General features: G+C 37.2%; 1 protein-coding gene and 1 long non-coding RNA gene across 2 annotated transcripts in view; both read left to right on the top strand.

Annotated features, from left to right (window-relative positions):
• LOC148152563 (uncharacterized) lies at positions 1-2756 on the top strand. The gene is made up of 2 exons (XR_015762140.1): positions 1-1744; positions 2401-2756. It is a non-coding gene; the product is annotated as an uncharacterized LOC148152563 (long non-coding RNA).
• Positions 1-14149, top strand: part of gys2 (glycogen synthase 2) — a 66966-nt gene that overhangs the window by 378 nt on the left and 52439 nt on the right. Inside the window, exons 2-5 of the mRNA XM_088003285.1 lie at positions 5418-5599; positions 7309-7500; positions 7638-7823; positions 10931-11075. Of these exons, the coding sequence (XP_087859411.1) occupies positions 5418-5599; positions 7309-7500; positions 7638-7823; positions 10931-11075 (705 nt within the window). The remainder of the gene's footprint in view (positions 1-5417; positions 5600-7308; positions 7501-7637; positions 7824-10930; positions 11076-14149) is intronic.

The raw sequence follows: 14149 nt of genomic DNA, 5'->3' as shown, positions 1-14149 counted from the left end.
CACACTGCAACTCAGCTGTTCCTACTTTATCTAAGGTCTTTTACTTTAAGACAGATATCTTTAAACCTTAACCAGATAAAACTGGTACAGCTTCCCAGTTGATCACAAACTTATTATTATAAGTGTAATTCTGTTCAGAGTATGTGATAAAGGTAAAATCACTCTGGTTTGGCAAATGAAGATTTCCTCACAATAAGAATACATTCTCTGGCATTGTTTTCCTAAAACATAATCTTTGCTCTTCAACAAGTAAATATTGCTCCACAGAGCACAGTGTCTACTCTCTCTGTGGAGTTAAACATTAAGCTGTAGATAAGCTGGATAAGTGGCAGAGATGGGCCCCGCTCTATGTATTTGTCTTCTGTCTTTTCTTTGTCCCATTTAAAAGAAGTGATTCAGTGTGGATTGTGACTTCCAGAAAAAAAACACATTAAAAAACAAAATTAGAAAACAAACCAATGACAAAGTTAAGATTCCAAAAACTAAATGTTTATTTATTTTTTGTTCAAATTCATACAATAGCTTTTATTTAAAAATGTTGGTCTTTGAAATAAATTTCCACAGGTACAGATGGGAAAGATAAAACAACAAACACATTTCCTAATTACAGAACTTAATTTTCAGTAATTATATCCAATAATAAGAAGTAAGAAGTTCAGTCACACTACTGACCCACAGTCATTCAACCTAAAATGGTCAAATGTTTCTTTCTTTTAGGTCTTTTCACACCAACCAGGTATAGCCAAAGATGAAAACATTTAATAATACTATTTGGTGTTAAATAAAAAAAAAGACCATTTGTTTAATGCAAAGATATGGAGCCCCAAAGGGGACACATCGGATCTTTTTATATTATTGTTTTCACAGAGGTTTTCCGTTTCCAAGCAATGATGATAAATTTACTAGTCAATTCATGTGGACCATCGAGTACTGAATATTTTTGTCCTACTATATAAGGTTTTAAGCATGCAAGTTAATTTCTCATTTGTGAGATATATACAGTTTTACTTCTTTTTCTTTAGGATACAAACCCACCATAAACTTAGGTGCTAGAATGACAGAGACAGAACTGGTCAAACATGAGCTTTCTATTCCTGCTCGAAAACAGAAACATGACAGAAGCGCTCTGTAAGAAAGGAACAAAGGAACACAGAAATGCAAGAGACATCCAAACTATTTGGACTATTCTGAGTTATTTTAACAGGGTGATACCACCATCTGCTGACAGTTTTGTTTGTGGAGTCTTTTTTTTATGTTGATAAGTCTGACTGGTTAATAAAGTATGGAGGACCAAAACTGACATAATAATAAATAAAAGAATAAATATATAAATAAAAGAATAAATATATATCCAACATAATAATAAATAAAAGAATCAATATAATAATAAAGTAGAAATATATAAGTAAAATAATAAATATATATTTTGATAAGAAATAAAAGCATAAATATATATTTCCATTTTCTGTATTTATTTCTGTATTATTTCCTCGCTGTATTTCTGCTTCGTCGATATGTAAATGAGGTGGGCAGCAGCCTTCTACGTCCAGCTCTCTATTGGTCAATAAACAGGAAAAAGAACGATCCGTGTGCAGATCGATTGTGAATGCCTGCGCTGTGGTCCTCTTCGGAGAGAACCTTATAGACCCTTTTCACAAGACGTCAAACATCCTAACATCCACTATCTATACATAATCTAAACTGGACAAATTCCTCGCTGACTGACACCAGTTTGACTACAAAGGTATGTGTTTTGTTTTTTTCTAGCTGTTAGTTGATATGCTAGGATAGCAATAGTAATTTGTTAGCTGGCTAACATTACGTAGCCTTTCTGTTTTGGAAATAGAACGTATTTAGGTTCTAATCTTAATCAGATTTTTATAATATAGACTGGGGTTGACACCCATCACGTAAAATGCATGATTGTATTAAACCCTTCTCATGTCATACACTAGTTTCACCACCCGCTAAGTAGAGACATTACCTGCAGCCACAAGTCCAAAACTTGACAGTTATGCCAAACACCCGCTACTCCATCACGTACTGAGAAGTTAAACTCCTGCTACGATCAAGACATGAGGAGGAAGAGATAGATAGATAGATAGATAGATAGATAGATAGATAGATAGATAGATAGATAGATAGATAGATATTAACATTTCATTGGAGAAATGTGATGAGCTATCTCTCTCTCTCTCTCTCTCTCTCTATACATATATATATATATATATATATATATATATATATATTAGCTCATTAACTTCACATTTCTCCAATGAATATTTATCAAATGTTATGATTAGAAGGTTAAGTTTCTTATACTTTGTTTTCCTGTGGTTGTAGACTTGGCAGTAGAAAATTGATAACATAGGAATAATAACTTCATATCCCTTTTAACAGGTTACACTTCATTCTGCTGTGGTGCCTGTGGAAACAAAGTGCATGAAGTTTGTGCTCAGGTGGGAAAACCCTGTGGATCACATGGTGGGACTTCTGCTTCAAACTGCTCACTACAGTTTACCACTGCCTCTGTCGTCCACCAGTTCACTGCAGACTGGCACCCGCCAAGGACCGTACATGGATGTCTTCTTAAGTTGTAAACCCTGAGTACATACTGTTAAAATAAAATTGATATGCCTTTTGTAAATACATTTTCTCTATCAATGACTTAAATTATTAACTGTGGTAATTGTGTTTGTGTAATGTAGTAACCATGTAGTGTTTAATATGATTATTAAATAGATGTTTTAAAGAAACTGCCTCAAACCTTATGTCTTTGGTCCACAATAGCAGCTTTAATTTCAGCATTTCCTCTCCTCCACATACTTAGTTGCCAGATGTGTAAAATTTACAAAAAGAAGCGGTAACACTTCGTTTGAAGGGGGTTGAATAAGACTGACATGACACTTTCATAAACATGACATAAAACATGTCATGAACATCAATAAGTCTTCATGAATATTTATGACTGTTATAAAGCGTCATTCGGTAAATTATGACACTTTTAATACAAAGTTGACATTATTCAAAATGTCTTTGTTATGACAACTTGACATTAACCAGGAAATCATTACTGTTTAAACTTTACCTTTAATAACATTTTTAAAGTGCAATCAGTTATACTTTTATAACAAATTTATATCAGTAATGATTTCCTGGTTAATGTCAAGTTGTCATAACAAAGACATTTTGAATAATGTCAACTTTGTATTAAAAGTGTCATAATTAACCGAATGACGCTTTATGACAACAGTCATAAATATTCATGAAGGCTTATTGATGTTCATGACATGTGTTATGTCATGTTTATGACAGTGTCATGTCAGTCTTATTCACCCCCCTTCAAATAAAGTGTTACCAAAGAAGCAATTTAAATGTAAAAGTTGCACATATGTAGATTACTCAAGAGAAGCTATTTATAGTTTTTTAATGCTGTTATTAACCTTACCTTTTATTGTGTCCTTAAGATAATGAGTATTCGTGAATTTTTCAGTCAGGTTTCCTGAGGACTGTTGAACTGAGGCCGAAAGCGCCACGTAGGCAGGCATTAACAATCGATCTGCACACGGATCGGACGTAGAAGGCTGCTGCCCACCTCATTTGCATATCGACGAAGCAGAAATACAGCGAGGAAATAATACAGAAATAAATACAGAAATAAATAAAGCAAATGGAAATATATATTTATGCTTTATTTCTTATCAAAATATATATTTATTCTTTTACTTATATATTTCTACTTTTATTTTTATATTGATTCTTTAATTTATTATTATGTTGGATATATATTTATTCTTTTATTTATATATTTATTCTTTTATTTATTTATGTCCGATATATATTTATTCTTTTATTTATTATTATGTCAGTTTTGGTCCTCCATAATAAAGGACCTGTTTTCATGTACAGTCCCATGTCCAGTTATTAGTTATTTATCCATTGAGATATGACACAAACAAACATGAACACCCAGTGAATAGATTTTCAGTCATGTTTACATGCTCAGTGTCTAACATAGACTACAAATCTGAGTGTGCAGAATGTATATTCATAGCTTTGGAACTAATCGCATGCCATATCCTCTGGTGTGGGGATAACTGTGGGAGATGGTGGGATCACTGGGGGGAGGAAAGGTGCAGGAATGCCCCTGATAGTATGATGGTGTGTCAGTAGGTGTTTGGGCTATGTCATATTGTGATGGGTTCCTGGCAGATGGTCTGTGACTGAAATTTTTCAGGCAGCGAGGACTGAGCTTGGCCCTAGTGGGGATTATTATTATTTTATTATATCCATCCATTTTCTGTACATCCTTATCCCCTAGTGGGGTCGGGAGGGTTACTGGTGCCTATCTCCAGCTAAGGTTCCGGGCGAGAGGCGGGGTTATTTTATTATATATGTAATAATAATAATAATAATAATAATAATAATAATAATAATAAGCCCCACCAGGGCCCCCACTGTCTGACTTGGAGGCATGGAACAGTGCCCTCCTCTTCTTGGTCTTTCTTGCCTCATTTCCACTGAGCCAGACGGTGCAGGTTGATGCAGTTGGGTCCACTTTTTAGTCTATTTCTTTTGTGAAAGCAGCTCATACAAGCAACCTACCGCTTTAATCCTGGGCCTTCTTCAAAAGTATGCTACATTTGGGATGGTGCTTCTGACCTCACATAGCACAATCCATTTTCTGGGGGACAGAAAACCATCACTGCTTGCAACAAACACAAGACATGCTAATCTCGTTTGTCATCGCATTAGTATGACACCATGTTAGAAGTTTGGGTTTAAACCCTAAAAATCTAACTGGTGATCAATAGCATATTGTGCCATACCAACTAGAGCCATACTGCTCAGTGGAAAAGATACGCCCAAGTCCTAACTATGGCTGCCCAGCTAATGGGGGTCTTCCTCATTTTTATTCATCCAAAACAATGTAGAACAATGACCGTTTGCTCCTTTAATTAAGTGCTTGCTTCAAAGTGGTGATATAATTATGGTATGCAACAGTTCAGGGTTTAAACTAGTGTTTCAATTATATAAGCTGATGAAGGCTGGACATAATTAGTTATCACATATTGGTATTTCATTTGAGTAATTTCTGCTCACATAAGACTGGAAAATATGCTCTGCTTTTCAACACAAGCAAAGGGTTAGGGTTAGAATGTTTCTCATGTGCCACAGTTTACCATTAGTTTACAGTGTCTCAAATTTAAGATTTCATATAGTTATTTGTGAGACTTGAAATTATTGATTTCTTCTTAATTCTAAGTGGTTAGCCATAGAAAAAGTGTCTAACTTTTGTTGGGTTGATATGCTATAAATGGCTGATATAGTTATACTCACATGAAAACAATGTGCAGCAATATACAACATATTTTCATTTATTTATGTAATTTATTTTGCACTTCATGAACTTTCAGTTGGAGGAATTTACACTGTCATCCAGTCTAAAGCTAAAGTCACAGTGGATGAATGGGGAGAGAACTATTACATGATGGGACCGTACTTTGAACACAACTTCAAGACACAAGTGGAAGGCTGTGTACCACCCAACCCAGTCATCCAGAAGGCAATGGATGCTCTTATCAACAATGGTTGCCAGGTGTGTATGTGTGTGTGTGTGTGTGTGTGTGTGTGTGTGGGGGTGTGTGTGTGTGTGTGTATGTGTTTGTGTTTGTGTTTGTGTGTGTTTTAAATTCTGGTCATAATCTTATGTATATTTGTCATGTCATAAGATGTTCAATAACAGCTGAGACCCAATATTTGGATACAAAGAAGAAAAATAAACAATCCTTTTTCTCATTAAGTCTGACCAAACCTTTCCTGATGTATATAAGTTACGATTATCAAAAGCGTTAATATTTATTTAATGAATTCCAGAATAATGACAGAGAATTTTTACGTATTTCTTTACATTTCCATAGTGAGTGGTAGAATTCTCTTTCAAGCTGAAAGAAAATGGTCAAATGTTTTGAGTATGTATCTTTCAACAAGCTTCTGTGGTCTCTCATAGCACTTTTAATCTTATACTTCAAGGTCTCAGTAATATATCATATCTAAACTGATACTGACTAAGGCCTTTTTGTCTGGAATGACCCAGAAGGAAACATATTAACACTGAATATTCTCACTGACAGTCAAAGCTGCAGGCCACCGTGTATTTAAGTGTGTTCTGGTAAAGACTGCTGCTTGAAGATTCAATGTTCATCATATAAGTGATTGTTAAGCATAATGATGCCATTTATGAGAAGCTATTTTGCAAACTATGAAGAAACATGCTAACTACAACGTTTTGGGGAAAATTGTCACTTGTTGTGACATGTAGGATGACACAGATAACCTGTGAAAAAAATCAAGCTCCTCTGCCTTCCCTCAGTGCTTCCAGTGCTAACTAGAAACACCACTGACTTAGGCATTTTATCTTCTAGTATCGACACACTCATTACTGGTTAGAAGAGTTTATACCATTCACTCTGAACATACTGTTCCCAAGGCATGCAGTCTCTTAAACAGTTCTTGAAAAATGTTTATTTTTAATTCCACAACCTACAGTTTTGTGTTAATAATAATCTGATGAATAGTCTGACATTTTAAAGAGTTCTTTTAGTCCAAATAAGTTATAGGAAGTTAAGGGAAATTCCTTCTAAGTGGTGAATTGACAATTCCAAACCTCTGGTGGGAACATAAATACAAGGACTGAGGCTCTGCAACAGGGATGTCCATCTCCAGTCCTGCAGGCCTGCTGCCATGGCAGCTTTAGATGTCTCTGCTCCAACACAGCTGATTCAAATGGTCTAATTACCTTCTCAGCAGGTCAGCATTCTAGAGAGGCCTGTCAATGAACCATGAGGTGATTCAGAGATTGAACCAGGGTAAGAACTAAATATCCAGAATTTCAGCCCTTGAAGAATGACTTTGGACTCCAGTCTTCTAAAACATTTTCCAGTCTTAATTCATTAAAAACATAAGATATAAAAACTTTAGTATGGCATTTTAATATGGTTATATTTGTATTTAACAATATTTAACACTTTGAAGATCCATCCATCCATTTTCTAACACCCTTGTCCCTCAGTGGGGTCAGGAGGGGGGCTGGTGCCTATCTCCAGCTGACGTTCCGGGCGAGAGGCGGGGTCAACCTGGACAGGTCGCCAGTCTGACGCAGGGCAACTTTGGGGATCAATAAATTCTATTCTATTCTGTTCTGTTCTATTCTTCCTGTATAGGATAAGGCAAATTGACAATAAAAAAACAGTTTTGTAAACATTTAGACTTGGTTAAGTACTTTCTGGACTCTGTCTGCTGCTTCAGGTTCATTTTGGTCGCTGGCTGATTGAGGGCAGCCCTTATGTTATCCTGTTTGACATCGGCTCAGCAGCCTGGAACCTGGACCGATGGAAGGGGGACCTGTGGGAGACCTGCCACATCGGTCTGCCGTATCACGATCGGGAGGCTAATGACTCTCTCATTCTGGGCTCCTTGATTGCCTGGTTCTTTAAAGAGGTGTGGCTTTACCAGTGAAGCTAGCAGTTTTAGAAATTCAACCTGTTCCTCTCTGGTTGAGTTGTAAATGTGTTTTCACAATTTGTGAACCTCTAACATCTATCTGGTTTTTTTTGTTTTGTTTTATTTTGTTTTAGCTAACAGATCACCTTGGAGACAAACCCAATGTCATCAGTCACTTCCATGAATGGCAGGCAGGGCCTGGGCTTATTCTCTCTCGCTCCCGAAACATTCCTATGGCAACGGTTTTTACTACCCATGCCACACTGCTCGGAAGATATCTTTGTGCTGGGAATGTTGACTTTTACAACAACTTGGATAAGGTAAGAGACCAGTGGGTTGTGCTTGGGGCAAAGATAAGATCAAAACCAATCAGCAGCAGGCAAAATAAAGGCATACAAGACAGCACAAATGATCTGTTCTTTTTTTTCTGTGGTTTGATAAATTTGATAAAGGCAGCCCATGTTACTGCACATAAAGACCATGTTTTGTTGTCCTCTGTTAAAGTAGTGGGTCTGGGCACAAGAACACAGTACCTCTCTTTGGCTGATGTCTCATGCAGCTGACCTGGGCTCCTCAGAATCAACTTCAAAACTGCAACCTCTGATGGTTTTGGAATGAAGGCCTAAGCCTTAAACCAGACTGAAACATTTACCTGAATTACTCAAACCTGCCTTGGTATAGTCGTACCTAAGCCTGGTTTGGCCTTTGTGAAACAGATGAAGCCAAGATGAACTGATGGCGCTATGTCAAGCTTGGAATTATGTCTTATCTTTTGTCGGAGTAAAAAATAAACCCAGTTGGGAGCAGGGGCGCTGCCAGGAATCTTGAACCCCATGACAAAAAATTTAATTGGGCCACCCTGCGTACCTGTTGTCACAGTTTCTTGAGTCTATCTAACCCATCAAAAGTGTCACAATTTTACAGGTTTGTGACTGCCTTGCTTTCTTTGGCCCAATACCGATACTAGCACAGTATTTACTGCTAGTTCATTTTAAATGCAACAGTCCACATACTGCATGTAAATAGGTTGCTTAATTTTTTTATTATGATTAGCTTTAGCTTACTGAAATGTCTCTCCCCACCAACAGTCATAGGCAACATGCAAAACACACATAAAGCAATCCAGACTTCTCAAAAAATACTATGTAGTTGCATTTTGTTAAAGCTGCACTACATAACTTTAATTAATAAAATATGCTTTTCCAATATTTGTTAAAAGCTGTCACCATGTTGTGACAGTTAGCTATGAGACAAATTGTGTAATGATCAACTTCCTCAACCTCCTTCCTGAACTATTGCTGGCTAAAGTAAAGCGCCGTTCTGACCAAAAACAACCAATCAGAATCATGAGGAGGGTCTTAGTGTTGTCAATCAATCTCATTCATCCTGGTATGGTGGTTAAAACTGCTACTGACTGACTCATCTGTTGTTAAGTGTGAAAAAAGGTACAGGGACAAGTTAAATATACGAATATGTTGGTAGATTTGTTCCTTCATTCATTAAATGAAATGGAGGCAAACAGTAGTCTGTAGCTTAACTAACTATGCTAAATGATTGATAATCTAACAGTCTACTCACCTCTCTTGGAGAAAAACTGGGTTACAAATTGACACTCTTGTCTATTTCTCTCTCTATCCCTATACTTTTTGAAAACCTAACTTTATCATTTTTCTTAGTAGCACAGTAACTACCACAGCTGTTCTTGTCTGACTGCTGCTGAACACCTTCAACATCAAGTGCACTAAGTAGGAACGAACCATTTCATGCAGATCCGATTTTTTAAATATATATTTCTATAAACCTCCCCCCCACAAAAAAAAAACAAAAAAAAAAACTTTTTTTTAGTGGGGTCCCCTGTCAGCCAGGGGCCCTTGGAATTGTCCAAACTTTCCCCCCCTATATGGCGCCCATGGTTGGGAGCAAAACTTGTACCAAACTGAATAGGTGTAATCTTTTAGGGTAGTTTTAAATTCCCTCCACACTGACAAATCCCAATCACATAATTATTAGACAAATGCATATTGGTGGCAATGAAATGCAAGATGTTGAGATGCAACTTGCCATTACTTTTTAATTGGTTTCAGGTTGATATGTTTACATTTCAGTTTGTATGAATAATTTGCATTATTAATGGATCTAAAAAAAATCCCCATTTAAGTAAAATCATTCTAATACCTCCTCCTACCCACGCCCCAAAAGAGGAAAAATGGTCAATGTGAAATGGCAACCATTTAAAATTATTGATATTTATACCCCTAATGAGTAAGTAACTGTAGTTCACTGAATTGTTTGAATTGGTATGAATCTGAAACTTTTCTCCATGTTCATTGTTCTAAAAAATGTCCCAGTTTGCTTGTAATTCAATCTAACTGTGTTCCGACCCCCACCACAGAGCTGTTAGCAACACGGGTAATCGGTAGCTGTCAGACTGATTTGCACATTCAAAGGTTTTGGTATTTTAAAGTCATTTAGAGCATGATTAGTAACGTTGAACTGTATGAGGATGGCTTACTGTGATGCTTGTAATTGGCCCCACTGCTCACATCCTAAAGGTCAGCCCAGAGCTGCAGATTGCTCACTGGCTCAATAGATAATTGACAGATGACCCCAGTCCAGTCTACAGTTGCCTTTCCGATTCTATTGATGAAAAAACATTAATACCTTATGAGATACCATAACTTTAAGACAGACTTCTTGAACCAATAAGTAATGTATTATTATTATTATACATTACATACAGAATTGATTAAAATTACCAGATGAATTACAATACATGCTGCTTTCTCTAATTTTGCTTGATTTAGGGTCATCAAATAATTTCCTGTCTTGTTTTGTGAGTCATGTCTCCTGGTTCCTGTCACATCTGGTTCCCCTTTACTAAAACCATAAAGTCCAAACCTTTTATGGCCTGATGTAACCAGCTGGGATATTTCAGATAACTTACCACGAACAGGCAATACATAATCAAGTCTATCAACAACAGATTGATTTCAATTTTAATCTAAATTTGACTCAAACTGAATTTGAATTGTACATGTTTATAAATGAATGAAGTTGAAATTTCAGAAAAAATCAAAATGGTTGAATGAGGGTGACCAAGAAAAATGAACGAAGAGTCCAAGGGTTCTGGTATCCATATACATAAAGTATAAGGGAAAAAAAAGAATAATGGGAAACATTATTCCATTATGTTGACTTTTACATCTTAAAAAAACAGAGAAGCCAGAAAAACATCCAACAAAACAAAGGAGTTTCCAAAGTAAGGTGCTGTTACCTGTTTGAAGAAGAGGAGTGTGATGTTATAACTTGCTAGACTTTAATATACATGATCCTGCACAGATAGAACCTATCCTAACAACTATTCTACTGTCATTTCTCTTTGAATTTACAGCTTAAAATTGAATCTGATATTTTTGTGTACTGGTAGTTCAACATTGACAAGGAGGCAGGAGAGAGACAGATCTACCATCGGTACTGCATGGAGCGAGCAGCGGTGCACTGCGCTCACGTCTTCACCACAGTGTCCCAGATCACAGCAGTGGAGGCCAAACACATGCTGCACAGGAAGCCAGGTGGACGCCACACAACAAGAGTCTGATTCACAATGATTATTTCCATCTTTACAACATGTAAATTGTATAAAATAGATATGAATACATGCAAAGAATAGATATGGATACAATTAATGAATGGAGTCACATAATTTCAGCCCTATGACTACTGTCTACTGGCACAGTTCAGTGTTTCAGACCATTAAATACATTTGGATTTGGATAATAAATACAAAATGTAGTTTTATGATGATTTATTTATTAAGGGGGAAATGACTATCAAAACTAAACTGGTTCTGTTTGAAAAAGTACAGCTGCCTTTTTAAATCAGTGGTCCCCAAAGTCGGTCCTGGAGGGCCGGCATCCTGCATGTTTTAACACACCTGGATCAAATGATGGCTCATTAGAAGGGCTAAGAAGAACATTGACAAGCTGAAAAGGTTGTTACTACCAGCAGGGATATATTTACAGATTCTGAAAGTGTGGATTATGAGCTTTCCAGTGATGTCAAACAGAACGGCATGCTGGATGCAGGATGATTTCTGATGTTGATTAAAGTAAAAAGTTAATAGCAGGACAGAGAGAACAGTTAGCTCATGGCAACATTATCACAGCCAATCCCCTCCTCAAGGAAGGTCGGTCAGCCAACCACAAGGCCAGACCAGATGTAGTTTCTATGGAGAGAAAAATAACAGAAACAAAAATTTAACAGCTGAAATAATAGCAAATAATATAAAAATGAGAGCAGGAGAAGTAGGAAGTGAGAAAAAGTGGGTGTCTGCCTCACAGACTGAAACTGGGACTGAGACTGAAGCTCCACAGCAGAGGAGCTTGAACTATAGATCTGTCTGCCACTCTACTATCAGAAATTCTAGGAACCAGCAGCAAACCTGCAGTCAGAGAGACAAGTGCTCTGTTAGGAATATATGGACCAATAAGATCTGATGTTTGATGGAGCTGATTATTGAGGGATGTGAGAAGGATAATCTGAAATTCTATTCTGGATTTCAAAAGGAGCCGATGAAGGGAAGATAAAATATTTTCCTCCTTTATAAATTTTCAACTGAACTCTTGTTGCAGGATTTTGGACCAACTGAAAACTTTTAACTGTATTTTGTGGATTTCCTGATAGTAAAGAGTTACAGTAGTCCAGTCTTGAAGTAATAAAACATGGATTCGTTTGTCAGCATCTCTCCTGGACAGAATATTTCCAAATATAAAATTAAGGAATCCTTGAAACTTGTTTAATATGGACCTTAAATGACATATCCTGGTCTAACATAACACAGAGGTTCTTTATGATCACAGGTTGATTTAATGCCATCCATGAGTCAAGGCTGAAGTGTAAATGTTAGATGAACAGAGGTACACCTTTCTGGGAGAGGCCGGCCTGCCAAAGTTAGCTGTGTGAGCAGCGTGTACATGAGGGTGATTGAAAGTGCTGAGACCCTCTGCCTGGCTCCGATTGGTTGTTCCTGCCTGAGTGCTGTATTTCTGCAGATAGCAGTAGGACCACAGGGAGGAGCTTGATTTGTTTTTCACGGATTATCTGCCATATTATCATTATTATTATTATTATTATTATTATTATTATTATTATTATTATTATTACTGGTTAGAACCAGTGATGTCAGTTATGTGTTAATGACGTCGGACCACTTTTTTCAGTAACAAGTAATCTAACACGTTGCTATTTCAAATCCAGTAGTCAGACTACAGTTACTTATCGAAATCACTTTGCGTTACTATTTTCTTTTGTAATTTAATTGTACTTCCTCTGCGCGTCTTGGGGAGCGACCGCCAGTGTCAGCAGCGACAGAAATGTGAGCAATGGAGACAGGCACGTGCAAAGGGGGGGGGGGGCTGGGGGTTCTTGAGCACCTGCCCTTTTTGCTCCTTGCCCCAAAGTGCCCTTTTGGTCAATTTTTTTGTTGTTGTTGTTGGTATTATTATTTTCAAAGCCCTCTTCTGACACATAATAACATGTACTAAAATTATTTTTTTGTTTTGTTTTTTTGTACAACATAATAAGCCTTCCGGTCACCTTGTTACCTTTGACCTTTTGCCCGTGACGCATGACGCAGTTGCCTCTCGCGCAGTGAGATAAGGCGGCTAACTGGAGCTCAACGTAGCGACCTGAGTGAAGTTGGCCCCCCCACCTTCTTCAAATCAGACAAAATTGGTGTCAAACGTTTGTGCTACGTTTGTGCAGCAAAAATTTTCATTTGTGCCGCTATCATTTTAAAGATATAAAGAAATGTTTCTAGAGGTCATCAAAGGTCAACCAGCCCCCCCACCATCGTCAAATCAGACAAAATGGGGGTCAGTCAACTCGGCTATGTTTGTGCTGGTTTGTGCAGCAAAAATGTTCGTTTGTGCTGCTTTGGCTTTGAAGATATTAATGAAAGTGTAAAGGTCAAAAGGTCAACCAGCCCCCCCACTTTTATGAAATCAAACAAAATTGGTGTCAAATATTTGTGTTACATTTGTGCTGGTTGACCTCTATAAACTACTATTAATATCTTTAACAAGCACAAACGTAGCCGAGTTGATTGACCCCCATTTTGTCTGATTTGATGATGGTGGGGGGGCTGGTTGACCTTTGATGACCTCTAGAAACATTTCTTTATATCTTTAAAATGATAGCGGCACAAACGAAAATTTTTGCTGCACAAACGTAGCACAAACATTTGACACCAATTTTGTTTGATTTCATAAAAGTGGGGGGGCTGGTTGAGAGAGGTAATGAAATACAACAGACACTGACAGGCCTCTGCGTCTGCTTTTCTCTGAAGAACTACTGAGCGGGAGGAGACAGCCAGGTGAGGAAAAACTGTTCTTATCTATCGATTCAGTATTTTTATCATACTGACATAAGGCTGTTGTTGTTGTGCCATTAGCTAGCTGCTAGCCAACGACTTTGCTAGAAGCTAGATAACTAAAAAGCTTCTTCCCTGTGTAAGAGGAACATCACCCGTCCAAAACCGATCATCTCCATAATGGATATATGTCCGATCTTCTAATTTCCTTTGCTGCATAATGTACATTGCATTTATTCTGGCGTTAGGTAAATGTGTCTTGAAAGACAATAGCAC

Source organism: Poecilia mexicana, unplaced genomic scaffold, assembly GCF_051168715.1.
Source record: "Poecilia mexicana isolate PSO_F unplaced genomic scaffold, ASM5116871v1 scaffold_23, whole genome shotgun sequence".
NCBI classification, from domain to species: domain Eukaryota; kingdom Metazoa; phylum Chordata; class Actinopteri; order Cyprinodontiformes; family Poeciliidae; genus Poecilia; species Poecilia mexicana.
The sequence above is the reverse complement of the archived record's forward strand: the minus strand, read 5'-3'. Positions and strand labels throughout refer to the sequence as shown.